The following is a 23,393-nucleotide window of genomic DNA, read 5'->3' as shown; positions in this document are numbered from 1 at the left end:
TGGAAACAGTCGAGAGGCAGCACGGCTATGCCAAAACAAGTACACTCACAGACACCAACCACGCAACACAACATTTCAAGCCCTTTCTGGGCGTTTGTACGATCGTGCGTCCTTTCACACAGACGAATGTGCAGGGAAAAATCGGACTGTGCAAACACCATACTTGGAGGACCTGGTTCTACAGGGTATTGAGACGAAGCCTAGTGCAAGTCCCGCCAACACGGCGTAAGACAAAATATGCTTATGTGTATCCTGCGTGACAGCCTCCGCTATCCCCATCACCTGCAACGAGTGCAAGGATTATCAGCAACGGATTCCCCTCTACGGGAAGAATTTTGTGGATGGATTTTGCACCAGATCGTCAAAATTATGGGGTTTCTGTCATCAGTCCTCTTTACCGATCAAGCAATATTTACCAAAACTGGCATCACCAGTCTGGATAATCGTCGTCTGTGGGCTACAGACAATCCTCGGAAAATGTTCGATGCGTGCTCATCAGCAATGGTTCAGCATCAATGTGTGGGCAGTGATTCTTGGCGACCACACACTTGGACCGGTTATTATTCCACAACGCCTCGACAGAGGAACGTACAGCTTCCTGCGGAATATTCTGCGTGGGCTGCTTGAGAACGTGTATTTGGCACTACGACAGGTTGTATGGTTTCCACATGACGGAGCACCACCCCACTTCAGCATTACAGTTCGCCTACACCTCAACAGCATCTTCCCAGCACGTTGGATAGGAAGCGGAGGCCATGTAGCATGGCCTGTTAAATCGTCAGATTTAAACCCCTTGGATTTTTAGCTCTGGGTGCATCTGAAAAGCTTTGCATACGTTGTACTAGTTCCTGATGTATAGACCCTTCAACAGCGTGTTGGTTCAAATGGCTCTGAGCACTATGGGAATTAACGTCTGAGGTCATCAGTCCCCTAGGACTTAGAACTACTTAAACCTAACTAACCCAAGTCATCACACACATCCATGCCCGAGGCAGGATTCGAACCTGCGACCGTAGCAGCAGCGTAGTTCCGGTCTGAAGCACCCAGAACCGCTCGGCCACAGTGGCCGGCTGTGATCGTTCAGATTTAAATTGTTCGTAATTGTTATTCCTAGGCATCTAGCTGAACTGATAGTCTTTATATTTGTGTGATTTATCCTGTAACCAAAATTTAACGGATTCGTTTCAGTACTCATGCGGATGACCTCACACTTTTCATTACTTGGAGTCAACTGCCACTTTTCATACCGTACAGATCCCTTGTCTAAATCATTTTGCAATTGGTCTTGATCTTCCGATGACTTTACTAGACGGTAAATGACAGCATCATCTGCAACCAGTCTAAGATACCTGCTCAGATTGTCACTTACACAGATTAGAACCAGCAGAAGGCCTATAAAACTTGCTTGGGGAAAGACTGGCATCACTTCTGTTTTTGATGACTCTCCGCCAACTACTACGAACTGTGATATTTCTGACGGGAAATCACGAATCCAATCGCACAACTGCGACGATATTCCATAGGCACGCAACTTGTGAACTCATGAACTGCGCACTTTACGTTTGAGAGTACTCCATGCGGAAAAAAAACGAAGAATTTGTGTCAGTAACTTTGGAAGCCAAATAAAAGGGCGTTTTCGAACTTGGACCATATTGGCTTGTTAGTAGCCATCAGCAGTAAGATGTACAGATTCTTCACCATGACTGCCACATTCCGACACTATGGAGCATGGGTTAAATTTGACTCCAATTAGACGAACGTCGAATCGGATATAAAAAGTAAAATAAACGACGCACCACGAAGTAATTTACCGAATGCAACGGGAATCGGTAGATGTACTGTACCTGTACAGACAGACAAATTAGCGCAATTTCAGAAAAAATGGATGATTTATTCAAGTGTAAGAGCTTCACAGACTCAGCAATTCAATAAAGCGTCGGTCTATGTCTCGCCGTTGTGCAAGCAGTCATTCTGCGTGCCATTGATTGATAGAGTTGTTGGATGCTTCTTGAGAGATATCACGCCAAATTTTGTCTGGCAGGCGCGTTAGATCTTCAGAATCGTGAGATGATTGGAGGGCCCCGCCCATGATACTCCAAACGTTCTCAGTTGGGGAGAAATCTAGAGATCTAGCGAGCTTACTGGCAAAGGTAAGGTTTGGCAACCACAAAGAGAAGCAGTAGAAACTTTAGCCGTCTGCGGGCGGACATTATCTTGCTGATATGTAAGCCTAGGATAGATTGCCACGAAGAGCAACAAAACGGGGCATCGAATATCGTCGATGTATCGCTGTGCTGTAAGGTTGCAGCCGATGACAACCGAAGGGGCCATGCTATGAAACGAAATGGCACCCCAGACCATCCCTTCTGGTTATCGAGTCGTATGGCGGGCGACATTCTTGTTCTTATGCCACCACTATCTGTGGCGGCTGCAGACATGTCTTCAGCGTAGAATCTCATTGACTGCAGTATAATTGTTTTCAGTGATGAGCCCCGACGATCAGCGAAGACGCTATACGGCTCGACAACCAGGAGTGATGGTCTGGGTTGTCATTTGTTTTCGTAACAGGATCCCTTTGGTTGTCGTCTGCGGCACACTTACAACACAGGGTACGTCGATGATATTCTACACAGCGTTTTGTTGCCTTTGTCCTCCCCGATAGCTGAGTGGTCAGGGCGGCGGCCTGTCACGCCTAGGGGCCCGGGTTCGATTCCCGGCTGAGTCGGAGATTTTCTGCGTTCAGGGACTGGGTGTTGTGTTGTCCCCATTCTCATTCCATCATCATCAGTGGAAGGCAACGGGAAACCACCACTGGAATCACTTCGCTAGACGCTCATGCGGTGGACCTCTCTGACGAGGCTTCCCCTATGACAAGACCTGACAGAACACAAAATAAGTTGTTGACTTTCATGGCAAGGCATTCCTGGCATAAATTTCAGCAAGATAATGTCCGGCCGCACACGGCGAAAGTTTCTACTGTTTGTCTTCATGTTCGTCGAACCCTAACTTGGCCAGCATGGTGCCGATCTGTACCAAGTTGGGAACGTTTGGAGAATTTTGAGAAAGACACACCAACTTTCTCGAGATTAAGACGATCTAACGGGCTAATTGGACAGAGTTCTGCATGATATCCCTCAGGAGGACATGAAGACAACACCAAGTAGAATAACTGCTTGCATGAGCGACAGAGGTGAAACAACGCGTTACGTTAGATTAGTATTGATTAGGACAACACTTCGTACCGAGGTCAGTGGCGGATCGCAACCACACACCACCATTTATCTCGCAAACGGCTCGTTTGTGGACCTGTGTTTACCGGAACGTTTTTGATTCAGTAATCATATATTTTCACACGTGCCAGCTTTCGTAATTAATTATGCTACACTGTGTATAAGGACGAAGAAATAAAGAACGCGAAGGCTTTTTTCGAAACATGTATTACTATTCCATGTAACTTTCTACATCTAAATCTACATGGTTACCCTGTAATTCACACTTAAGTGCCTGGCAGAGGGTTCATCGAACCATTTCCATACTACTTCTCTACCATTCCACTCTAGAATGGAGCGTGGGAAAAAGGAACACGTAAATCTTTCCGTTCGAGCTCTGATTTCTCTTATTTTATTATGATGATCATTTCTCCCTACGTAAGTGGGCGTCAACAAAATATTTTCGCATTCGGAAGATAAAGTTGGTGATTGAAATTTCGCAAATAGATCTCGCCGAAAGAAAACCGCCTTTGTTTCAGTGACTGCCACCCCAACTCGCGTATCACATCAGTGACACTCTCACCCCTATTGCGCGATAACAGGAAACGCGCTACTCTTCTTTGTACTTTTTCGGTTTCCTCCGTCAGTCTTACCTGGTAAGGATCCCACACCGCGCAGCAATATTCCAGAAGAGGACGGACAAGTGTAATGTAGCTTGTCTCTTTTGTGGGTTTGTCACATCTTCTAAGTGTTCTGCCAACAAAGCGCAGTCTTTGTTTCGCCTTCCTCACAATATTATCTATGTGGTCTTTCCAATTGAAGTTGGTCGTAATTGTAATTCCTAGGTATTTAGTCGAATTGACAGCCCTTAAATTTGTGCAATTTATTGTATTGCCAAAATTCATCGGATTTCTTTTAGTACCCATGTGGATGACCTTGCACTTTTCTTTGTTCAGTGCCACTTGCCACTTTTCTCACCATACAGAAATTCTCTCTAGATCATTTTGTGATTGGAATGGATCGTCTGATGATTTTACTAGACGGTAAATTACAGCGTCATCTGCAGACAATCTAAGGGGGCTGCTGAGATTATCACCTAGATCATTTATATAAATCAGGAACAGCAAAGGGTCTATGACACTACCTTGCGGAACGCCAGATATCACTTCTGTTCTACTCGATGATTTACCGTCTATCACAACGAACTGTGACCTCTCTGAGAGGAAATCACGAATCCAGTCACACAACTGAGACGATTCTCCATATCGGTCGCATTGTCGGCGTGTGAGAATGAGGTCGCCCCTCCCCTCCGCCCTCCCAACCCCTCCCCCCCTCCCCTGCAACGCTCGTACTGCAGTCGCAACTGGGACTCAGGCCTAAATGCGGCGATACATAGAGATTAGGGCGAAGAAGACCATCATACTCGCTGAAAATCAGGAGGGCTTAAAGAAACTACTGGAGACCAAACTCGGACTAACTGTATGAAGACATCTACACATTTAAGGACACCAATTTATTAACATCCTTCATAATTATGTTGTATCTTGTTATCGTAAAAGATTTGGATCAACAGATGAGAAATGCATAATGATTCATCATTGTTAGTTATTGAAATGGAGGTAACACAAAGGGATTGTGAAACATTCTACCACTTTTGTCAGCTAGTTAACGCTTCTCGACATCACAGACACAGTTTTTTACTTTAGCTTTCCCATACAAAAGTAATACATCGCTGAGTTATCAAATAACTGAATCTTTTGGTCGCCCAATATATTTGCCGGTAGTCTAATAATCAAAAAATGGCTCTGAGCACTATGGAAATTAACATCTGAGATCATCAGTCCCCTAGTACTTCGAACAACTTAAACCTAATTAACTTAAGGATGTCACACACATCCATGCTCGAGGCAGGTTTCGAACCCGTGACCGTAGCGGTCGCGCGGTTCCAGACTGAAGCGCCTAGAACTGCTAGGCCACAACGGCCGGCTCTAATGATCATAATAATAATAATAATCTGTGAGAATATTACATTAATATATTAAGCATTTCAGCATTCACTGAAACTAGCATATCACTGATATACGCGCCGGCCGAAGTAGCCGAGCGGTTCTAGGCGCTACAGTCTGGAACCGTGCGACTGCTACGGTCGCAGGTTCGAATCCTGCCTCGGGCATGAATGTGTGTGATGTCCTTAGGTTAGTTAGGTTTAAGTAGTTCTAAGTTCTAGGGGACTGATGACCTCAGAAGTTAAGTCCCATAGTGCTCAGAGCCATTTGAACTCTCCCCTAAGAGATGACAGGCGCATTTTCTCTGGTTTATAGGCAGATATTTAAAATATAGTTTTTGCAGTATGTAAGTGGCGTCTACCGAAACAAATAGTGCTCATCACATTTTTCATGCGACCCCCTCTATCGCCGGAAAGCGTCAGTTTGTTTCCCGTTACAAATATAATGATTTTAAAGCGGAATTTTGTGTGCCCATTCGATAGAGTGGTGCGATACTTGTTTTATCACTATGTATTAACAAGGTTAAAAAGACGTGAAGATTAAACAGCAGTGCGGCAGCGACTCAGTAGCGCTGCAAGCAGCCATCACGGGCCACGGCAGTCTTATTGTCAGTATTTTAATACAGGTGAAACGAATATCGCAATAGACTCATTTGGGACTGCTGCATCTAATGGGCACGTCAAATTCCACATTGAAGACTATTTTATTAGTAACGGGAAACAAACAAACAGTTTCCGTCGACACTGGACGTCGCTTCAAACACGCGACGAGCAGTATTCTTTCAGGTTGACTCCAGCTTCAAGTTACAAAAACGAAATTGCAAATATTTGCCGAAACAACAGAGAAAATGTGCCTGAGGGCTCTTAGGAGAGACGCCCTGCATAATGTTTTCAAACTGCACCTACGTGCCTTTCTGTGGGCGTTTAGCGTAGCCCTATAAGTATGTAGTTTCCAGTATCTTCTAATGAGTTTCTTATTCTATCTGACAGGTAAAGTTATGAGAAGCTTTTATCACTGTAGATATCATTGGCTTAGCTGACTAAGAAACGCAGTGTTTGTACGAATTCCAGTGTATATCCCTCACTTGGAAAATTTACAGTGGATTTATAAGTGACGTTTCCTAATGCGTGCATGGTTCAAATGGTTCAAATGGCTCTGAGCACTATGGGACTTAACATCTATGGTCATCAGTCCCCTAGAACTTAGAACTACTTAAACCTAACTAACCTAAGGACATCACACAACACCCAACGTTCATCAGACGACCCGTGCCTAAGGTGTCACATCTGACTGGCATGATATAACCGACCAAGAACTGTATTCTCTCTGGAATATCCTCCTCTTAAGATCCGAATGAACGTGTTCACGCATTCCAGTATTTCATTTCTGAAGAAAAACGAGAAAATTAACACTGAGTCCGAATCTGTTAATCGTGATAGCTGGATTGGATACACATTCGAGGATTTCTATTCCATTAAACCAATTGAACGCTGTTATTTTTAATTACTTCTCATCGAAATGCACGCACCAGAAATGCACAGGTAATCGCACCACAACATTTGTGTGTCTCTACTTCTGGCAAACGCAACGAGTGATATACTCATATACGTTGCTTTGCTTTCCTTGATCCTTTGTTTGTGCGATTAATTGTTTTTAGGTACTCTGGTGAGAAACTATTGACTTTGGACCCCTTTAACTTGTCAAACCTTGCTCTCGCCCTTCAGTCAGGTCTTATCCAGTACGCTGATTTTCCACGCCTGAAATGCTCCGTAATTGGAGTCGTGATTCGCACTCCGTGTTACTTTATTGAGATAACCCAAAGAAATTTCTTCCCTCTATTTTCTAGATGAGAGGCTCTTCACTCAGTGTAGTTTATAACTTATTTAGTTTATTCAAGATATTTTTGAATAGGCTTCAGTTATCGAATTGCACCTCTTCTGTTACGGGGTGGACTTTTGCAACAGAACCCCCACCACACCCCTAGCGCACCATAGTTATTTTCTGCGCTCTCTATCTCTCAGGAGCAAACTATTGTGATGATAAAAAAATGTTCAAATGTGTGTGAAATCTTATGAGACTGAACTGCTAAGGTAATCAGTCCCTAAGCTTACACACTACTTAACCTACATTATCCTAACGACAAACACACGCACCCATGCTCGAGGGAGGACTCGAACCTCCGCCGGGACCAGCCGCACAGTCCCTGACTGCAGCGCCCTAGACCGCTCGGCTAATCCCGCGCGGCATTGTGATGATGACACACATTTTGCAGTGCAGTCTATGATAATGGACTTGTGAGGACTGGTTGAAGCGTCTCGTTTAGCATACAGAGGGGTCCAAAAAAATGTATCCACTGATTAAAAGTCCATAACTGGCAAACTAATTGACGGAGTTGTCTCATCTTTGGTAGTGTAATAGTTTGTAGTTCCGTCAATCGCCACACAAGCGTTGTATTGTGTTGTTTTGTTTTGTCAGATGACAGTCGCCAGATAGTTAGTGTTTTGTTCTTAGTTTCACCTCGTTATTCGAGTACACATGGCTGGCGCAAGGCCTACATTCCATGAAAGGAAGTCAGTTTTGAAGTGGTATTTTAAGTACGAAAACATTAATGAGGTTCAACAGCAATGGCGAAATGAATATCAAACAGAGCCACCGCCACGTTTTAACGATTGGTCGCATTCGAGACAAATTTGAAGCCGAAGGCTGTGTTAAAGATGTACGCAAACAACGATCTGGACGACCTGTAACAGTAGCAAGTCCAGCTAACTCCCGCCGTGTCTTACAACAATTCACTCGGTCACCACAGAAGTCTGTGAGACAGTGTGCCCGGGAAACTGGAGTGAATCGCTCAAGTGTTCGGCGAATTTTGAAGACAGCAAAATGGAAGTGCTACATCCCACGATTGCTACACGCGATGAACGAGGACGATCCAGATCGTAGAATGGAGTACTGCGAGTGGTTTACTAACATGGTGCGCAACGATGAAGAGTTTGCAGAGATGATTGTGTGGTCTGACAGGCACAGTTCAGACTCAGTGGTACAGTAAATCGCCACAATTGCATCTACTGGGCCGCCGATAATCCGAACGTGCATGTAGACAAAACCGTGAATTTGCCGGGAGTAAATGTGTGGTGTGGGTTGTCTTACCGGGGCTTGATTGGGCCATTCTTCTTTGACGGTACGGTTACCGGTAAGGTGTACTTTCAGAAGCTTCAGACATCCATTTTACCTGCCATCCGAGAATTGTATGGAGACGGAAGAGTTTACTTTCAACAAGATGGTGCCCCAGCCCACTACCAAAACCGTGTTAGGGCGTGTCTCGACGAAGATCTACCAGGAAGATGGATAGGCCGTAGAGGTGCTGTGGAGTATCCACTACGTTCCCCAGACCTAACGCCTCTGGACTTTTACCTGTGGGGAACACTAAAGGACGTCGTTTATCGACAAAAGCCACGCACATTGGATGAAATTCGAGAATCCATCGTACATTCATGTGCAAATATCCAACTGAACACGTTGCAGTCAGTAGTTCGTGCTGCAGTTCGGCGGCATCGTTTGTGTGTGGATGTTAATGGTGACGACTTCGAACACCTACAGTGATATCTTTAAGTTGAACTTTAAGCTACACTTTCACCAAAAATGAGACAACTCCTACAATTAGTTTGCAAGTTATGGACTTTTAAACAGTGGATACATTGTTATGGACCCCTCTGTATAACCATCATCCCTTCAGTTGATGTATCAATGTCAAAACTTTCTTTTACACTCCAAAGGCGGTTTAGGTTTTGTACACAAGAATTTAATGCGCAGTACGGTGGCCAGGAACTGTATGTCACCACGTATCTCTCATTTTTCTGGTCTCACCATTCCCAACTGAATAACTCACATTGAGATGGCTACGGCATGCAGTATGTATTTGCAGACCTATTAATTTATATTGCTTTGTTTACTTCGCGAAGAAGTCGTGAGGTATTCCTTACAAATCCCCATCAAAGGTTTCGCAGAAAACGCTGTTGCGGAATGGACGGTTGTGGTAAGCGGCGTAGTAATGAAAACAAATACAATTGGCTGCGCTGACTTTTTGAGTGCTTTTTTTCCTCTTCCGCTCGCGCCATCTCGCCATCGTCATTGCCTTGGGAGCAGACGATGGGGGCAACAGTCGCCGCATCCTGTCGCCGTATTGGCCAAACAGCCCCCAGGGTCGCTTAACACAGCTGGCACGTGCAGCGGGCCGGTGCGACGCGATGCACGGTCTTAGCACAAGTCATCGCGCGGAAGTCATCTCGACAGCCAACGGCGTTCGCTTTCGCCCGCAGCGAATCGGAAATAACAGACGCGAAGGCGCGCCAAGTTGTGTTCGCTGCAGCCGTAAGAAAAGGCAGTCAGAGATGCGCCGACTAGATTGGCACTACGACGTGACCTTGGCGAGCGCAAAACGAAATGTAGTTTCCGTTTTGTTTCTTTCGTTTTTTTTCTTTTACACAGTCGCGTGACGTCTAGCTGAAGGAAACATCACGTGTTACGTACAACCAAATCCTATCCTTAGTTTCAGAGAGCAGGGCCGTACCGAAGTGATTCTGCGCCCCTGGCACAACTGCCATGCTGGAGCTTTCACCCTCCCCCCCCCCCCCCCCACCCCTCTTAGTAAGAACTTCCAGACAATTTTTTTTTCTACACACACTTTGTAAAGATTTCAATGTTCTAAATGTGTTTAATGAAAATGAAACATTACTGAAAAATATTACTACAATGAACCATACTGATTAAAAATATTGCGCACTACAAGTCAAATGTATCACTCTAGTAAATGATTTACAAATTGTCTAAGCTTTCTAAGGAAACCGAAAGGGAAACAAAATTTATATATTTCTTTTTACAGTTACTTTTCTCTGGTTTTACTATAATGAATAAATAACTGGTTTCATTACTTCCTCAACAAGTAATAACATTTCATTTTAGATCTTCCTGGGAATTATGGTTCAAATGGCTCTGAGAACTATGGGACTTAACATCTGTGGTCATCAGTCCCCTAGAACTTAGAACTACTTAAACCTAACTAACCTAAGGACATCACACACATCCATGCCCCAGGCAGGATTCGAACCTGCGACTGGAGCGGTTACGCGGTTCCAGACTGAAGCGCCCAGAACCGCACGGCCACAGCGGCCGGCTGGGAATTATGTTTTCATTATAGAATTTAATTTGTGTTTTCTTGGTTTGAGCAAAGCAACTCATTGATTATGCCACTGAAATCAGCTTTAGTTGATGTGTTCAGATCTATCGCCAAAATAGGTAAATTTGACAGCCTCCTTGCACTTCTTTCAACTCAGCTAGATTAGATTTACTTTCATTCCAATTGATCCGTAGTGAGGAGGTCCTCCAGGATGTAGAACATGTCAGAAAAAACAACAACACATGATAAATATTTACAACTAAAACAAATAAGCTAATGTACCATTCCACAGGTCCCAAGTGGAATGATCGTCATTTTTTAACGAAGACTATATGAAAGAGTCATCTTACAAATACTAATGCACTGAATTTAAAATAAAAATGTTTTTTTATTTATTTATAAGGTAATAAACTTGTAATACAACTTCTATAATACTTATTTACAATGAACACATTACTGCACTGTAATGGTGCAGAAGTTAGATTGTACTTACACACACACACACACACACACACACACACACACATATTTACAACGAACACATTACTGCACTGAAATTGTGCAGAAGTTATATTGTACTTATATATATATATATATATATATATATATACAAATCAGTTGGTTTTACTGAGAAATTCATCAATGGAGTAGAAGGAGTTGGCCACCAATAAATCCTTTAGGCTCTCTCTTAAACTGAATTTCATTGGTTGTTAAGCTTTTTATGGCTGCTGGTAGTTATTGAAAATATGTGTTCCTGAATGCACACCTTTTTGTACAAGACTAAGTGTCTTTAAATCCTTGTGAAGATTATTCTTATTTCTAGTGTTGATTCCATTAATTGAGCTGTTGGTTTGAAAAAGTGATATATTTTTAATGACAAATTTCATTAAGGCACAGCGACTAATAGCTTCTGTAATGTAAGGGCTGTCATATGAAAACGAGACAGACTATACAGGATGTAACGGGCATGAGAGCAGATATTTCTGTTGGTGAATGAGAACGGTGTACTGAACAACATCAGATTTACGTCATCTGCAGACTAATAATTATATGTCTTAGGTTGGAATGTCGAAGTATATGTGACAAGTGTATGCCATTAATGTTTATTTTCCCCTGGATACTATGCCAGGTGTTGCAGTGTGGACACTTTAACGCAAAACGATTAGCGTATACTGACAGGCGTAGTTCACATAGTGGTGCAGTTACGACTGTGCAGTAAGCCTCAGGTCGTAAAGTTTGTGGCGTGTTTATGGGAATACTGTTCGGCACAGAGAAAAAAGAACCCACACGCTGATGGGAACGTATTAAGGCAACACATATAAAATTACCAGCACTTATACCCGTTACACCGCCGCGCGGGATTAGCCGAGCGGTCTTAAGGCGCTGCAGTCATGGACTGTGCGGCTGCTCCCGGCGGAGGTTCGAGTCCTCCCTTGGGCATGGGTGTGTGTGTTTGTCCTTAGGATAATTTACGTTAAGTAGTGTGTACGCATAGGGATTGATAACCTTGGCAGTTACGTCCCATAAGATTTCACACACATTTGAATATTTGAACCCGTTACACCTTGTACAACGGCCATGGCGCGACATTGATGACGCAAGTAAGGAAAGGAAATGCCGTGTGGCTAGAGCCTCCCGTCGGGTAGACCGTTCACCTGGTGCAAGTCTTTCGAGTTGACGCCACTTCGGCGACTTGCGTGTCGATGGGGATGAAATGATGATGAAAGACACACTACACCCAGTCATCACGAGGCAGAGAAAATCCCTGACCCCTCCGGGAATCGAACCCGGGACCCCGTGCGCGGGAAGCGAGAACGCTACCGCAAGACCACGAGCTGCGGTCATGACGCAAGTAGGTGTGCATAGAAGTGCCCTCTGTTGGGAATCAGGAAGGAACAGCGTGAACATTCGCCGCTGTGTCATTTGTCCCTTTAGACGTGCTCGACGTGGGGTCAGCGAATCGTGTGTGCTTCCGACTTCACTATGCAGCGCGGGGAAGAAGAAAATCGAGGTGTGGTGCGGTTTTTGACTGCGGAAGGAGTGTCAGGAAGTGAAATAGATGCCCGAATATTTGCAGTGTATGACGAACACATATGTCACGTGGACTTGTGTTTGCGTGAAATAAACGATTTCGAGAAGGTGGGGTATCACTGAAAGACAACATTCAACCAGGAGAGGCCCATCGTGTTGTTACCCCATCTGACATTGCTAGCCGGCCGATGTGTCCGAGCGGTTCTACGCCCTTCAGTCCGGAACCGCACTGCTGCTACGGTCGCAGGTTCGAATCCTGCCTCGGGCATGGATGTGAGTGATGTCCTTAGGATTAGTATAGTTAGGTTCAAGTAGTTCTAAGTCTAGGCGACTGATGACCTTAGATGTTAAGTCCCATAGTGCTTAGAGCCATTTGAACCATTTGAACTAAAACGTGCACACCTGGGTACTATCATAGTTCCGTAGGCAATCGCAAACTTTTTTGATGAAGGCATTGACCGCCTTGTCTCACAGCGGGATGAATTTATTACCAGTTATGCCGATTACTTTTGAAATAATAAACAGTTTACCTACTTTTCTTTTATGTGTCGCGTAATGAATTATTTTCACTTACATAGCTGATTGTACCAGTCTGAGTTTGGGATCAGGAAAAGCGATGTAGCAGCACAAACTCCATTGTTGAAAAAATGAGTGACTTGTGTAGGCGGCAGCTATGTGAAACAACCGTACTGTTGCCATATAACCAAGCTGTCGATAAGTGTCTGATCGGCAGTTTCTTTTTTTGTGCTACTTGAACGAAGTGAAGCTGTAGAAGTGACACACAACAGTCTGCGGGCCGAGGAAACAGCTTCCTTTCGCAGGCAGAGAATAGGACAAAGTGTAGGAGAACTCACATACCTCTTCCTATTAATTCTGAAAGTTATTTCCTTCCTTGGCTCTGTTTCCTGCCAGATTTTGAGCCCCTCTGTGCCTCCGCCTTATATCGCCTCTGCTTCGGCATTGCTCCGCCACTGAAAAATATGCTGATACGCTGTTGCTTTTACTTCCGTTCGTTTTATTGAGTGGGTGCTCCCGATGACTGGCACACAGGTACGAGCTGTAATCATAAATTTTTTACTATCCCCTCAAAAAATAAAATCCGGTAACTATATTTTTGTCCGCTGAATCGAGCCTGCAGTAGTGGTATGCGCTGCAATCCCCGCAGCACGAAACCGTACCATTCCGTTAGAGAAGACAAAGCAAAGTGAAGTAATCCATTGATAGTGTGGAGTGGGGTATCGTGTGGTTATTCGTTTTCTGCTTTTGGAAGGGAACTACACTGCAACAATACATGTTGAGCTGGTGGAAGAGTGCAGCAACAACGCACCATCATATGACAGAAGATGCTTCTAGTGTGATCAAAGAAGACTAAATGACGATATGCGAAGAAGCAGAATATTTTTCTGCGAAGAACCAGGAATCACAAGAGAAGTGAAGACTCTGATGTTCTATGATCGGCATATCACAACCGAAGTGATAGTGAAAAAAATTAAATTTTTTATTTATATCAGGGATTGAAAACCTTTGAAGTCAAGATTGCAAAATAAAATCCTCTTTACTTGGATTGATTACTAGTTTCAACTAATAATCTAGCCGTCTTGTTAGTCGAAACAAATTATCAACCAATATAAAGAAGCAACAAATATGTGCCGTGAACGTAAACCAGGAGAGAGATGACCTTGGTGAATAACTTGCGTAGTCTGCAATTTGCTGAACTGGTCGCAGATGTGGGAATTGTAATTCAGAGGAAACTAGAATCCAGTATTCCTTCATTTACTGCTCCATTTTACGCGTTTCGGCGTTAACCGTAATCAGAGCATGTGTAACAAAAACTATGGAGGCACTTAAGGGCTAGCACATAGCAAACAGCAGGTATAGAAAATAGTTACAGAAAAGACACATGGAGCAAAATGGAACCGTACTGTACGACTTATTTTGGTAGTTATAAATAGCTAATTGTGTTGCTCTTCTTCTTCTTCTTGAGGGTACCGGTTGTCAGCTTGAATGTAGTGTGGCACCACCTACTGACCACGCCATTGTACCTCTCTGTATTCACAATCTGAATTCCGTGTTTGCTCAAGTTCGTTGGAAGTCAACTCCCGCGCGGCATTGTGATGATAACACACATTTTGCAGTGCAGTATATGATAATGGACTTGTGAGGACTGGTTGAAGCGTCCAGTTTAGCATACAGAGGGGTAACTATGTAATCCTCTGGTTTTTATCCGAACCGGGGTAGGTGCTCTTTTGTAAAATTATAGATGTTTCTAGTATTAATGTATAGTATGGTTCCATTTTGATACATTGTCTTAGTTGTAGGTTGCAGTAGGTACTGGGGGGGGAGGGGGGGGTTGTTTTGGGAAAGGAGACGAGACAGCGAAGTCATCGGTCTCATCGGATTAGGGAAGGATGGGGAAGGAAGTCGGTCGTGCCCTTTCAAAGAAACCATCCCGGCATTTGCCTGGAGCGATTTAGGGAAATCACGGAAAACCTAAATCAGGATGGCCGGACGCGGGATTGAACCGTCGTCCTCCCGAATGCGAGTCCAGTGTCTAACCACTGCGCCACCTCGCGATACATTGTCTTATCAGTAACTGTTTGACGTACCTTCTGTTAGCTATATACTATCCCTAAATGTCTGCATACATTTGTATTACGTATGTTCCAATTTTTTTATATACATACGCGGATGATGGCTAAAGTCGAAAAGCCTAAAAACGGATTAATGAATGAAGCAATACTGAATTCTAGTTTTCTCTGCATTACAGTTCCTTCATCTGCACCAATCCACTGAATTACAGGCAACGCAAGTAAAGAAGATTTCTTGTGGATCTTCACGTCATCGGTTTTCAAACCCTGATACGTAAGAAATTTAAAACAGATAGCTGATCTCCTCAACAAACTTGAGAAAAAGTGAAATTCGGTCACAAATCAGTTTCAACATTTTGCACGTTACAAAAGCCCTTGCCCGCTGGGATCCGCGACTTCTCACGCACATTCAAAAAACCCGCGAAACGGAGGCAGCAGTTGAAATGTTGCAGCTGTGTGAGGCCAATTTTAGCCGTCTGATCAAAGTGGACGAGTGCTGGGCCATGGTCCCGAGACAAAGGAGCAAACGAAGCCGTGGGATTCTCCGCCATGGATAAAGACCAGGACCCAACCACCATACGGCAACGTGATACTGAGTATATTTTGGAACTGCCGTGGTGTCGTGCTAACAGACTGTGAGGCAAACCATCACAGGAACATACTGCCGAAAAGTCCTGGCGAGGTTACAGGAGGCTATCAAGACGTAGCGTCGCGGAAAGTTGCCCAAGGACGTGGTTTTTCTCCGCTATAACACCGCATACTATTCTGCAGAAGTCGCGCGGGATTAGCCGATCGGTCTGAGGCCCTGCAGTCATGGACTGTGCGGCTGGTCCCGGCGGAGGTTCGGGTCCTCCATTGGGCATGGGTGTGTGTGTTTGTCCTTAGGATAACTTAGGTTAAGTAGTGTGTAGGCTTAGGGACTGATTACCTTAGCAGTTCAGTATCATAAGATTTCACACATTCCTATTCTGCAGGACACAGTCAAACATGCTGCTCCTTTGAACGAATAAATTGTGCCTCATCCCGGTATTCTCCCGACATGGCATACAGTGACTCCTTTTTCTTCCCTCGGGTGAAAAAGCCAGTGCGTGGCAGGCGTTGCGGAATGACAACGAGTTGATATTGCAAGGTGAAACATCCAAAATGCAGACTACTCCATCCAGAGTTAGACAAAATGTTTTGCGATGAAGGACGAATATGTAGAGGACTAATACCATCACGAGCTTTTGTGGTAGCCACTTGATGTTTTCCAGGTGACAATTAAAACTTTGTGTCTGCCCCTCGCATATGATCTCCGCAGGATAATTTCAAGTAATCGACGCACCCCGTACATCTCTCAAACATTCTGTCTGCGGAGAATTGTGTCTGACTTTTTATACTCTTCTTTTTATTTTAGATACAATAATTCAGTAACATAACGTAATAACAACGGTAGTCGATTGCGATCATACGTTGGTCATCTTCAGGTTCTACAGTGGGAAGTGCAGAAAACTGTTACATTAAAATCTTAAAATCAGGAACAATTTTGCCCGTTCCACTTGGAACTAGCGTAAATCAGAATTCTTATTTGATGAAAAATAATGGCTATCAATTATTTTTTCCAGTTGTCCCCTCTTTTGTCTCAGTGTCGCTTTTCTCGTTGTAATAAGTCAGGGTAGCAGTTACTGGTATCTGACCTAGCTTGTCATGTCAATTGTTAACGACAGTTGCAGGTAAATGCAGACGACCAGTGCTTCTACGAAAGGTTGTTTTTTTTTTTTTTTTTTTTTTTTTGTGGGATCGTGTTCTGTGTTACAGGGTCCGTGACTGGGCAGAAACATGAAATTACGCCACCACTCGCTTAAATAGTCATGAAACTAGCTAAAATCATACACAGTTTGATCAACATGCTAAAAGGTTGGGAGATTCGAAAACTGATTTAATCCTCCACCCATTTTACAGAATGCAGAAACAGATAAAAAAAGCTAATGTCAACAGCTTCCATGAAGTTATAGGTTTCTTTCTTAAAGTCAATACAATAATGTATCCAAATAATTTCAGCGTATAGCTATTACGTGTCAGTTAGTCTGGAAGATGGCCTATAATTGGATCATTATCCTTGAGAGAAATTGTTTTAACTGAAAAAATACACTCTCGGCATTTCACAGATGTTTCTGGAAATGAAACCGACGAGCAGCATTGCACACCATAGAACTAACTACGAAATGTTGTTGTTGTGGTCTTCAGTCCAAACACTGGTTTGATGCAGCTCTCCAAGCTACTTTATCCTGTGCAAGCTTCTTCATCTCCCAATACCTACTGCAACCTACGTCCTTCTGAATCTGCTTACTTTATTCATCTCTTGATGTCCCTCTACGATTTTTACCCTTCACGCTGCCCTCCAATACTAAATTTGTGGTCCATTGATACCTCATAACGTGTCCTACCAACCGATCCCTTCTTCTAGTCAAGTTGTGCCACAAATTTCTCCTCTCCCCTAGTCTATTCAGTACCTCCTCGTTAGTTATGTGATCTACCCATCTAAGCTTCAGCATTCTTCTGTAGCACCACATTTCGAAAGTCTTCTTGTCCTCTCCCCTAAACTATTTATCGTCCATGTTTCACTTCCATACCTGGCTACACTCCATACAAACACTTTCAGAAACGACTTCCTGACACAAATCTACACTCGATGTTAACAAATTTCTCTTCTTTAGAACGCTTTTCTTGCCATTGCCAGTCTACATTTTATATCCTCTCTACTTCGACCGTCATCAGTTATTTTGCTCCCCAAATAGCAAAACTCCTTTATTACTTTAAGTGTCTCATTTCCTAATCTAATTCCCTCAGGATCGCTCGGTTTAATTCGAATACATTCCATTATCCTCGTTTTGCTTTTGTTGCTGTTCATCTTATATCATTCTTTCAAGACAATGTCCATTCGGTTCAACTGCCCTTCCAGGACGTTTGCTGTTTCTGACAGAATTACAATGTCATCGGCGAACCTCAAAGTTTTTATTTCTTCTCCATGGATTTTAATTCCTACTGCGAATTTTTCTTTTGTTTCCTTTACTGCTTGCTCGATATACAGATTGAATAACACCGGGGATAGGCTACAACCCTGTCTCACTCCCTTCCCAACCACTCCTTCCCTTTCATGCCCCTCGACTCTTATAACTGCATCTGGTTTCTGTACAAATTGTAAATAGCCTAACGCTCCCTGTATTTGACTCTTGCCACCTTCAGAATTTGAAAGAGAGTAGTCCAGTCAACATTGTCAAAAGCTTTCTCTAAGTCTACAAATGGTAGAAACGTAGGTTTGCCTTTCCTTAATCTATCTTCTAAGATAAGTCGTAGAGTCAGCATTGCCTCACGTGTTCCAACATTTCTACGGAATCCAAACTGATCTTCCCGAGGTCGCTTTCTACCAGTTTTTCCATTCGTCTGAAAAGAATTCGCGTTAATGCTTTGTAGCCGTGACTTATTAAACTGATAGTTCGGTAATTTTCACATCTGTCAACACCTGCTTTCTTTGGGATTGGAATTATTATATTCTTCTTGAAGTCTGAGGGAATTTCGCCTGTCTCATACATCTTGCTCACCAGATGGTAGAGTTTTGTCAGGGCTGGTTCTCCCAAGGCCATCAGTAGTTCTAATGGAATGTTGTCTACTCCCGGGGCCTTTTAATCATATGCGTTTCCTTTTCTTTCGTTATATATCTGTACTAAACTATTTGAAACAATGATACACAGTTTTTCGGTTCAAAGAACAACTTAAATGATTACTAAAATAACAAATGGAATTCTGTCAGTTGTATTAAAGTAAATGATGGATGCCAAAAAAGGAAGAAATAGAAAATCCAAACAAAACTGAAACCGTAAATGTCTCGTCATAATTACAAATACTGTTCTTTCACTGTGAATTAAACTTCGAAACACTCACAGGGACACATACAGCGATACACTCACAAAAAAATTGTGTAAAAGACATCGTAATCAGTAGTTTCGTTTTCTTTACAGATATCGGCTATGGACTACGGCCGAAGGGGAAGAGTTCCTCCGGCAGCTCCAGTAAGTACATTCATCATCTGTATTCCTCACATAACAAAAAAAAAAAAAAAAAAAAAAAAAAAACTCCACAATGCTCCTCTCTCGAACTATCACTGTCTGCTATTGAAATATTCCTTTGTATTCTTGCAATGAATCACGTAACTAAAATTTTAATGTATCTTAATCAAGTATTTTTGTTTTTTCCTAATTTGTTTGCGCTACCTTTCACCCCTGTAAAAATCCATTTTTCGTTTGTTACAATTTATTAGAGATTTTAATATTATTGTTCTTAAACGTATTTCAATTGCTTAAAACTAATTATTGTAGGTTTAGTAATTTATTTTGTGTACCTCAGGACCCGTCAGATCATACAGCGATGTTAATAACTCCGATGCTTATAATGAATTATCGTAAACATTATGTTCAATGAGTTCACGGAACAGTGGAATGGACTGTCTGAATTTTGACATCTCTTTGATACAATTTGTCCGGCCAAACATGTCTGGCGAGCATAACACGCTAATGACCCAGTAATATTCTACATGCATTTCTCGCAATGATAATTTCAAATTTCAGCGATCCTTCATAGGATACCCATACTCAAACTGCACAGAGTCCAGAGGTGTAATAGTATGGCGTTGTAGGTAAGAGCGCAGTAATGTAAATTAAATTACGGCATAGTGAGTGTGTGACGTAGTTCTTCTAACATCACACAAAGTGTATGCTCGCTTGGCTCACTTGGAAAGTATCAATTGACTATTTATCCCGAACGGATGTCCAGCTCTAGCTGTTTGTAACAGTACGCTACAGATCAAATATTCGTTTCTTCTTGTCATTCATGAGTCAAACATAAATAGAGATTTCTTCTTGAAAGAAGTCTAAAAATATTTTACCGCAAGATTTCTAAAAATTCAAGTGTTTTGTCTTAAAATATCAATTAACTGTTTGAGGAGGATTGTCTACTGGACGTAGAGAAGGATTATCTACTGAGTGGCACTAAAGGCACCCAAAACACGTACTTCATCGCACATAAAAGCTTTGCCAAACACTTTACCAATTGCATAACAAGACGTAATATGTCGATGTCTGAATATTTGAGTGACCACAGAACAGGAACTCCATCACCAATAGACTTGCTGAGAAGTTGTACACTTGCGTCGGTAATGAAGAAGACTTCCAGCGTTCTGAAACTACGTAGATGGCCGAGAAGTCATAGCAATATGTTGCCTTAGCCCTGGCAACTTGCCATGCAAAAATAGCAAGTATATAGGTGGCATTTCTTAATCTTAGTTTTTCCACTTTATGTTCAGTGGCAAGTATGCGAGTCAGTTCAACCGGGCATCTGAAATAACGATATCTAACATTCGTTTGCACGCCAAACAGCTCATCATCTTTCAGACCATACCGCTTACTCACAGAGGAACGAAACTGAGATTTCGTATCGGTAGTTCCACATGGGTTTTGGTTTCTTGGAGACAAGGAACGCCTCTCACGTGTAAGGCGGATTACATTGCGGATAAACGAAGTTACATCACTGACACGTATTAGTATCATCAAACGAAAAGCGCCTTAAACCCAATAGAAAAATACTATATAATTCCAATGTCTCTTATTTGCGTAGTTTTTTCTCACGCTGAAGATGAAATGATAGTCTTTCATTATGCTGTGTTTCCCATACACGTATCCGTGCAACACAGAGGGCGTGAGTAATTAGTACGGCTGCAGTAACATTCATCAATCGTGTTCACACCTTCACGCATATTTGGTAGTAGTCCTCGATCAGATGATGTACATGAAATTGGGCGTGTATCAGATCCAAGTTGATGTCACGCAACATCTGACAAACGCTCCTTCGCCTTGGAATACAGCGCTTAGGATAGCATAAGCTGTGCTCTCTTCTCCCACTACTGGTGTCAAAATGCAGTCACGAAAGCTGTAAGGAATTGTTAGCATGGCTACATTTTGCATTTGTTCATACATATGGAGCCTTGTCGGCATTGCTATTGAACACAACTAGTATTATAACATACTGTAGCTTTATCTTTAGAATACATGGTCCTCTTGAATTTTTCATGCTGAATGCTGTGTGCGTTTTTCCCTATAGCTTTGTAGTAGGATTTTTTGGTCGGGAGGGGGTAGAGAGTAGGGATGGTTGCTGGGAGAGTGAAAGAAGCCCCTCCCAGTATAACGACTAAAGCGTGAAAGGAAGATAAGCAGGGTAAGGAGAAGACAAGAGAGTACATGAGGCTCGTACTTGGTGCTTTACACTGAGAGTCTATGAAAGCGGAAGTGGGACACCCAGATAACTAAGGTATAATTGTTTCGCTTAATTGAAACATGTAGACATTTGCAATAATAACACACGTTCCTTCCGCAGACCGCAGTTGCTACTGCAATAATATGATATTGTTTGATCGCAAGGGCTGGCACCAACCGAGAAAAAGTCCTCCCAGCTCAACGTCCTTAGGCTCCTAACGATTGAAAATGAAGTACTGACTGCTGAAAAATCCTGAGTGCACTGTAAACTCATTTCCATGGCAACACTCTGCTGCGAACTCTACAACAGTGTTACTGCCCGAAATAAAGGTTGTTGAAATGTAATCGGTACCTTAAAATGTCTGTTGCTTGAACAAAACGAGAAATTAATGTTCAGTTTCATACAGTGAAACTTCGAAGGGAGTTATCAGCAGACTATTCTGAAATTTCTTGCCAGACTAAATAATATGCCCAACCAGGGCTCGAACAACGAACTTTGTTCTTCATGGACAATGCTCTCACCGTCTGAGCTATCCCCTCACGATTCCAGCCCAGCCGAACATCACACAGAGTCCCAGTCCAGTACACAGTTTTAATCTGCCAGGAAGTTTCAAAGAAGAGCACCCTTCGGTGCAGAGTGAAAGATTCATTCTGGAAGCAACGCCCTAGTCTCAGAACCAGCCTTTTCCCCGCTGCATCATTTCTTCCGGGAATGTTAATCCAGCAGAGTGTGCAAAGGATTCTCTGTGAATCATTTGAGCCAACCGAGGAGAACTCCACACTTCAAAAGTTCCACAGTGACGGATTCGAATCCTAGTAAAGAACACAACATTAATATGATACCTAAACTAAACACAATCGAAATGTCGTTAAGAGCAACAGCGTTACGTCAGGGACCTTGTCTCAGTATTGGATTCGTATTCAGAAAAAGTAGCATTATCATATACCACAACTTTGGGCATTCCCCCTGTGCACATTATATAATATCTGGGTCCGTATTTCTTACACTAAAGGGTGCTTATGTAGACACTTAAAAGTGGTTTTATATGTCAACTTCTGAAAGGAATGTACTGGGGATGACCCACAATGTCAACAGCTCTAACATTTCATTAATTATTCTTGGAAATCAATCAGATTGTCTACATCCAACTGGTTATGTTTCTGTATTCCTATTACCCAAAACGCTTTTAATATGCAAGTTGCTAGAAAAAAAGTGTCACATGTTACTGCAGGAGGTAGTATTGGTCAAAACTAGAAGAAAAGGTACTTTAACGATATGTCTGAAAACCAATACCTGTTGAGATATGGGCTGAAGATCCGTTGTTAACAGCCTGCATTTTATTTGCAGGAGATGGCATACTAAATTACACAATACGCATGTTTAGGTAGGCACAAATCTTCAAACATATAAGGAGGCGAGACAGCAGACTCGCTTCAGTATCAATGCATCATATGAATTGTCAGAGACCTACAACAAACAACCAGACAGATTACACTGAAAAAGTCGTCGGATAGCGATATGCACACATACAGGTAGCGGTTGTATCGCATATACGAGGTATAAAAGGGCAGTGTAAAAGGGCAGTGCATTGTCGTAGCTGTCATTTGTACTCAGGGGATTCATGTGAAAAGGTTTCTGAAGTGGTTATGGCCGCACGATGGAAATAAACAGACGTTAGGGAAATCCTAGATAAACAGTGTCAACATTATGCCAAGAATACGAAATTCCAGGCACTACCTCTCACCACACACAACGCAGTGACCGGCAGCCTTCACTTAACGACCGACAACAGCAGTGTTTGCGTAGAGTTGTTAGTGTAACAGACAAGCAAAACTGCGTGAAGTAACACCAGCAATCAGTGTGAGACGTACGACGAAACGATCCGTTAGGACAGTGCTACCAAGTTTGGTGTTAATGTGCTATCGCAGCAGACGACCCACGAGAGTGCCTTTGCTAACAACACGACATCGCCTGCAGTGCCCTCCTGGGGTCGTGACCATATTGGTTGGACCCTAGACAACGGGAAAACCGTGGTCTGGTCAGATGAGTCCCGGTTTCAGTTGATAAGAGCTGATGGTAGGGTTAGAGTGAGGCGGAGATC

At 42.9% G+C, this 23,393-nt stretch overlaps 1 protein-coding gene across 2 annotated transcripts in view; it reads left to right on the top strand.

The window, feature by feature from the left end:
* The window catches only part of LOC124783843 (uncharacterized PE-PGRS family protein PE_PGRS54-like), a 57,758-nt gene that overhangs the window by 16,489 nt on the left and 17,876 nt on the right, over window positions 1–23,393 (top strand). For both annotated transcript variants that reach the window (XM_047254052.1, XM_047254054.1), the window contains exon 2: window positions 19,006–19,056. In XM_047254052.1, coding sequence (XP_047110008.1) covers window positions 19,006–19,056 — 51 coding nt within the window. The remainder of the gene's footprint in view (window positions 1–19,005; window positions 19,057–23,393) is intronic.

Source organism: Schistocerca piceifrons, chromosome 1 (genome assembly GCF_021461385.2).
Source record: "Schistocerca piceifrons isolate TAMUIC-IGC-003096 chromosome 1, iqSchPice1.1, whole genome shotgun sequence".
NCBI classification, from domain to species: domain Eukaryota; kingdom Metazoa; phylum Arthropoda; class Insecta; order Orthoptera; family Acrididae; genus Schistocerca; species Schistocerca piceifrons.
The sequence above is the reverse complement of the archived record's forward strand: the minus strand, read 5'-3'. Positions and strand labels throughout refer to the sequence as shown.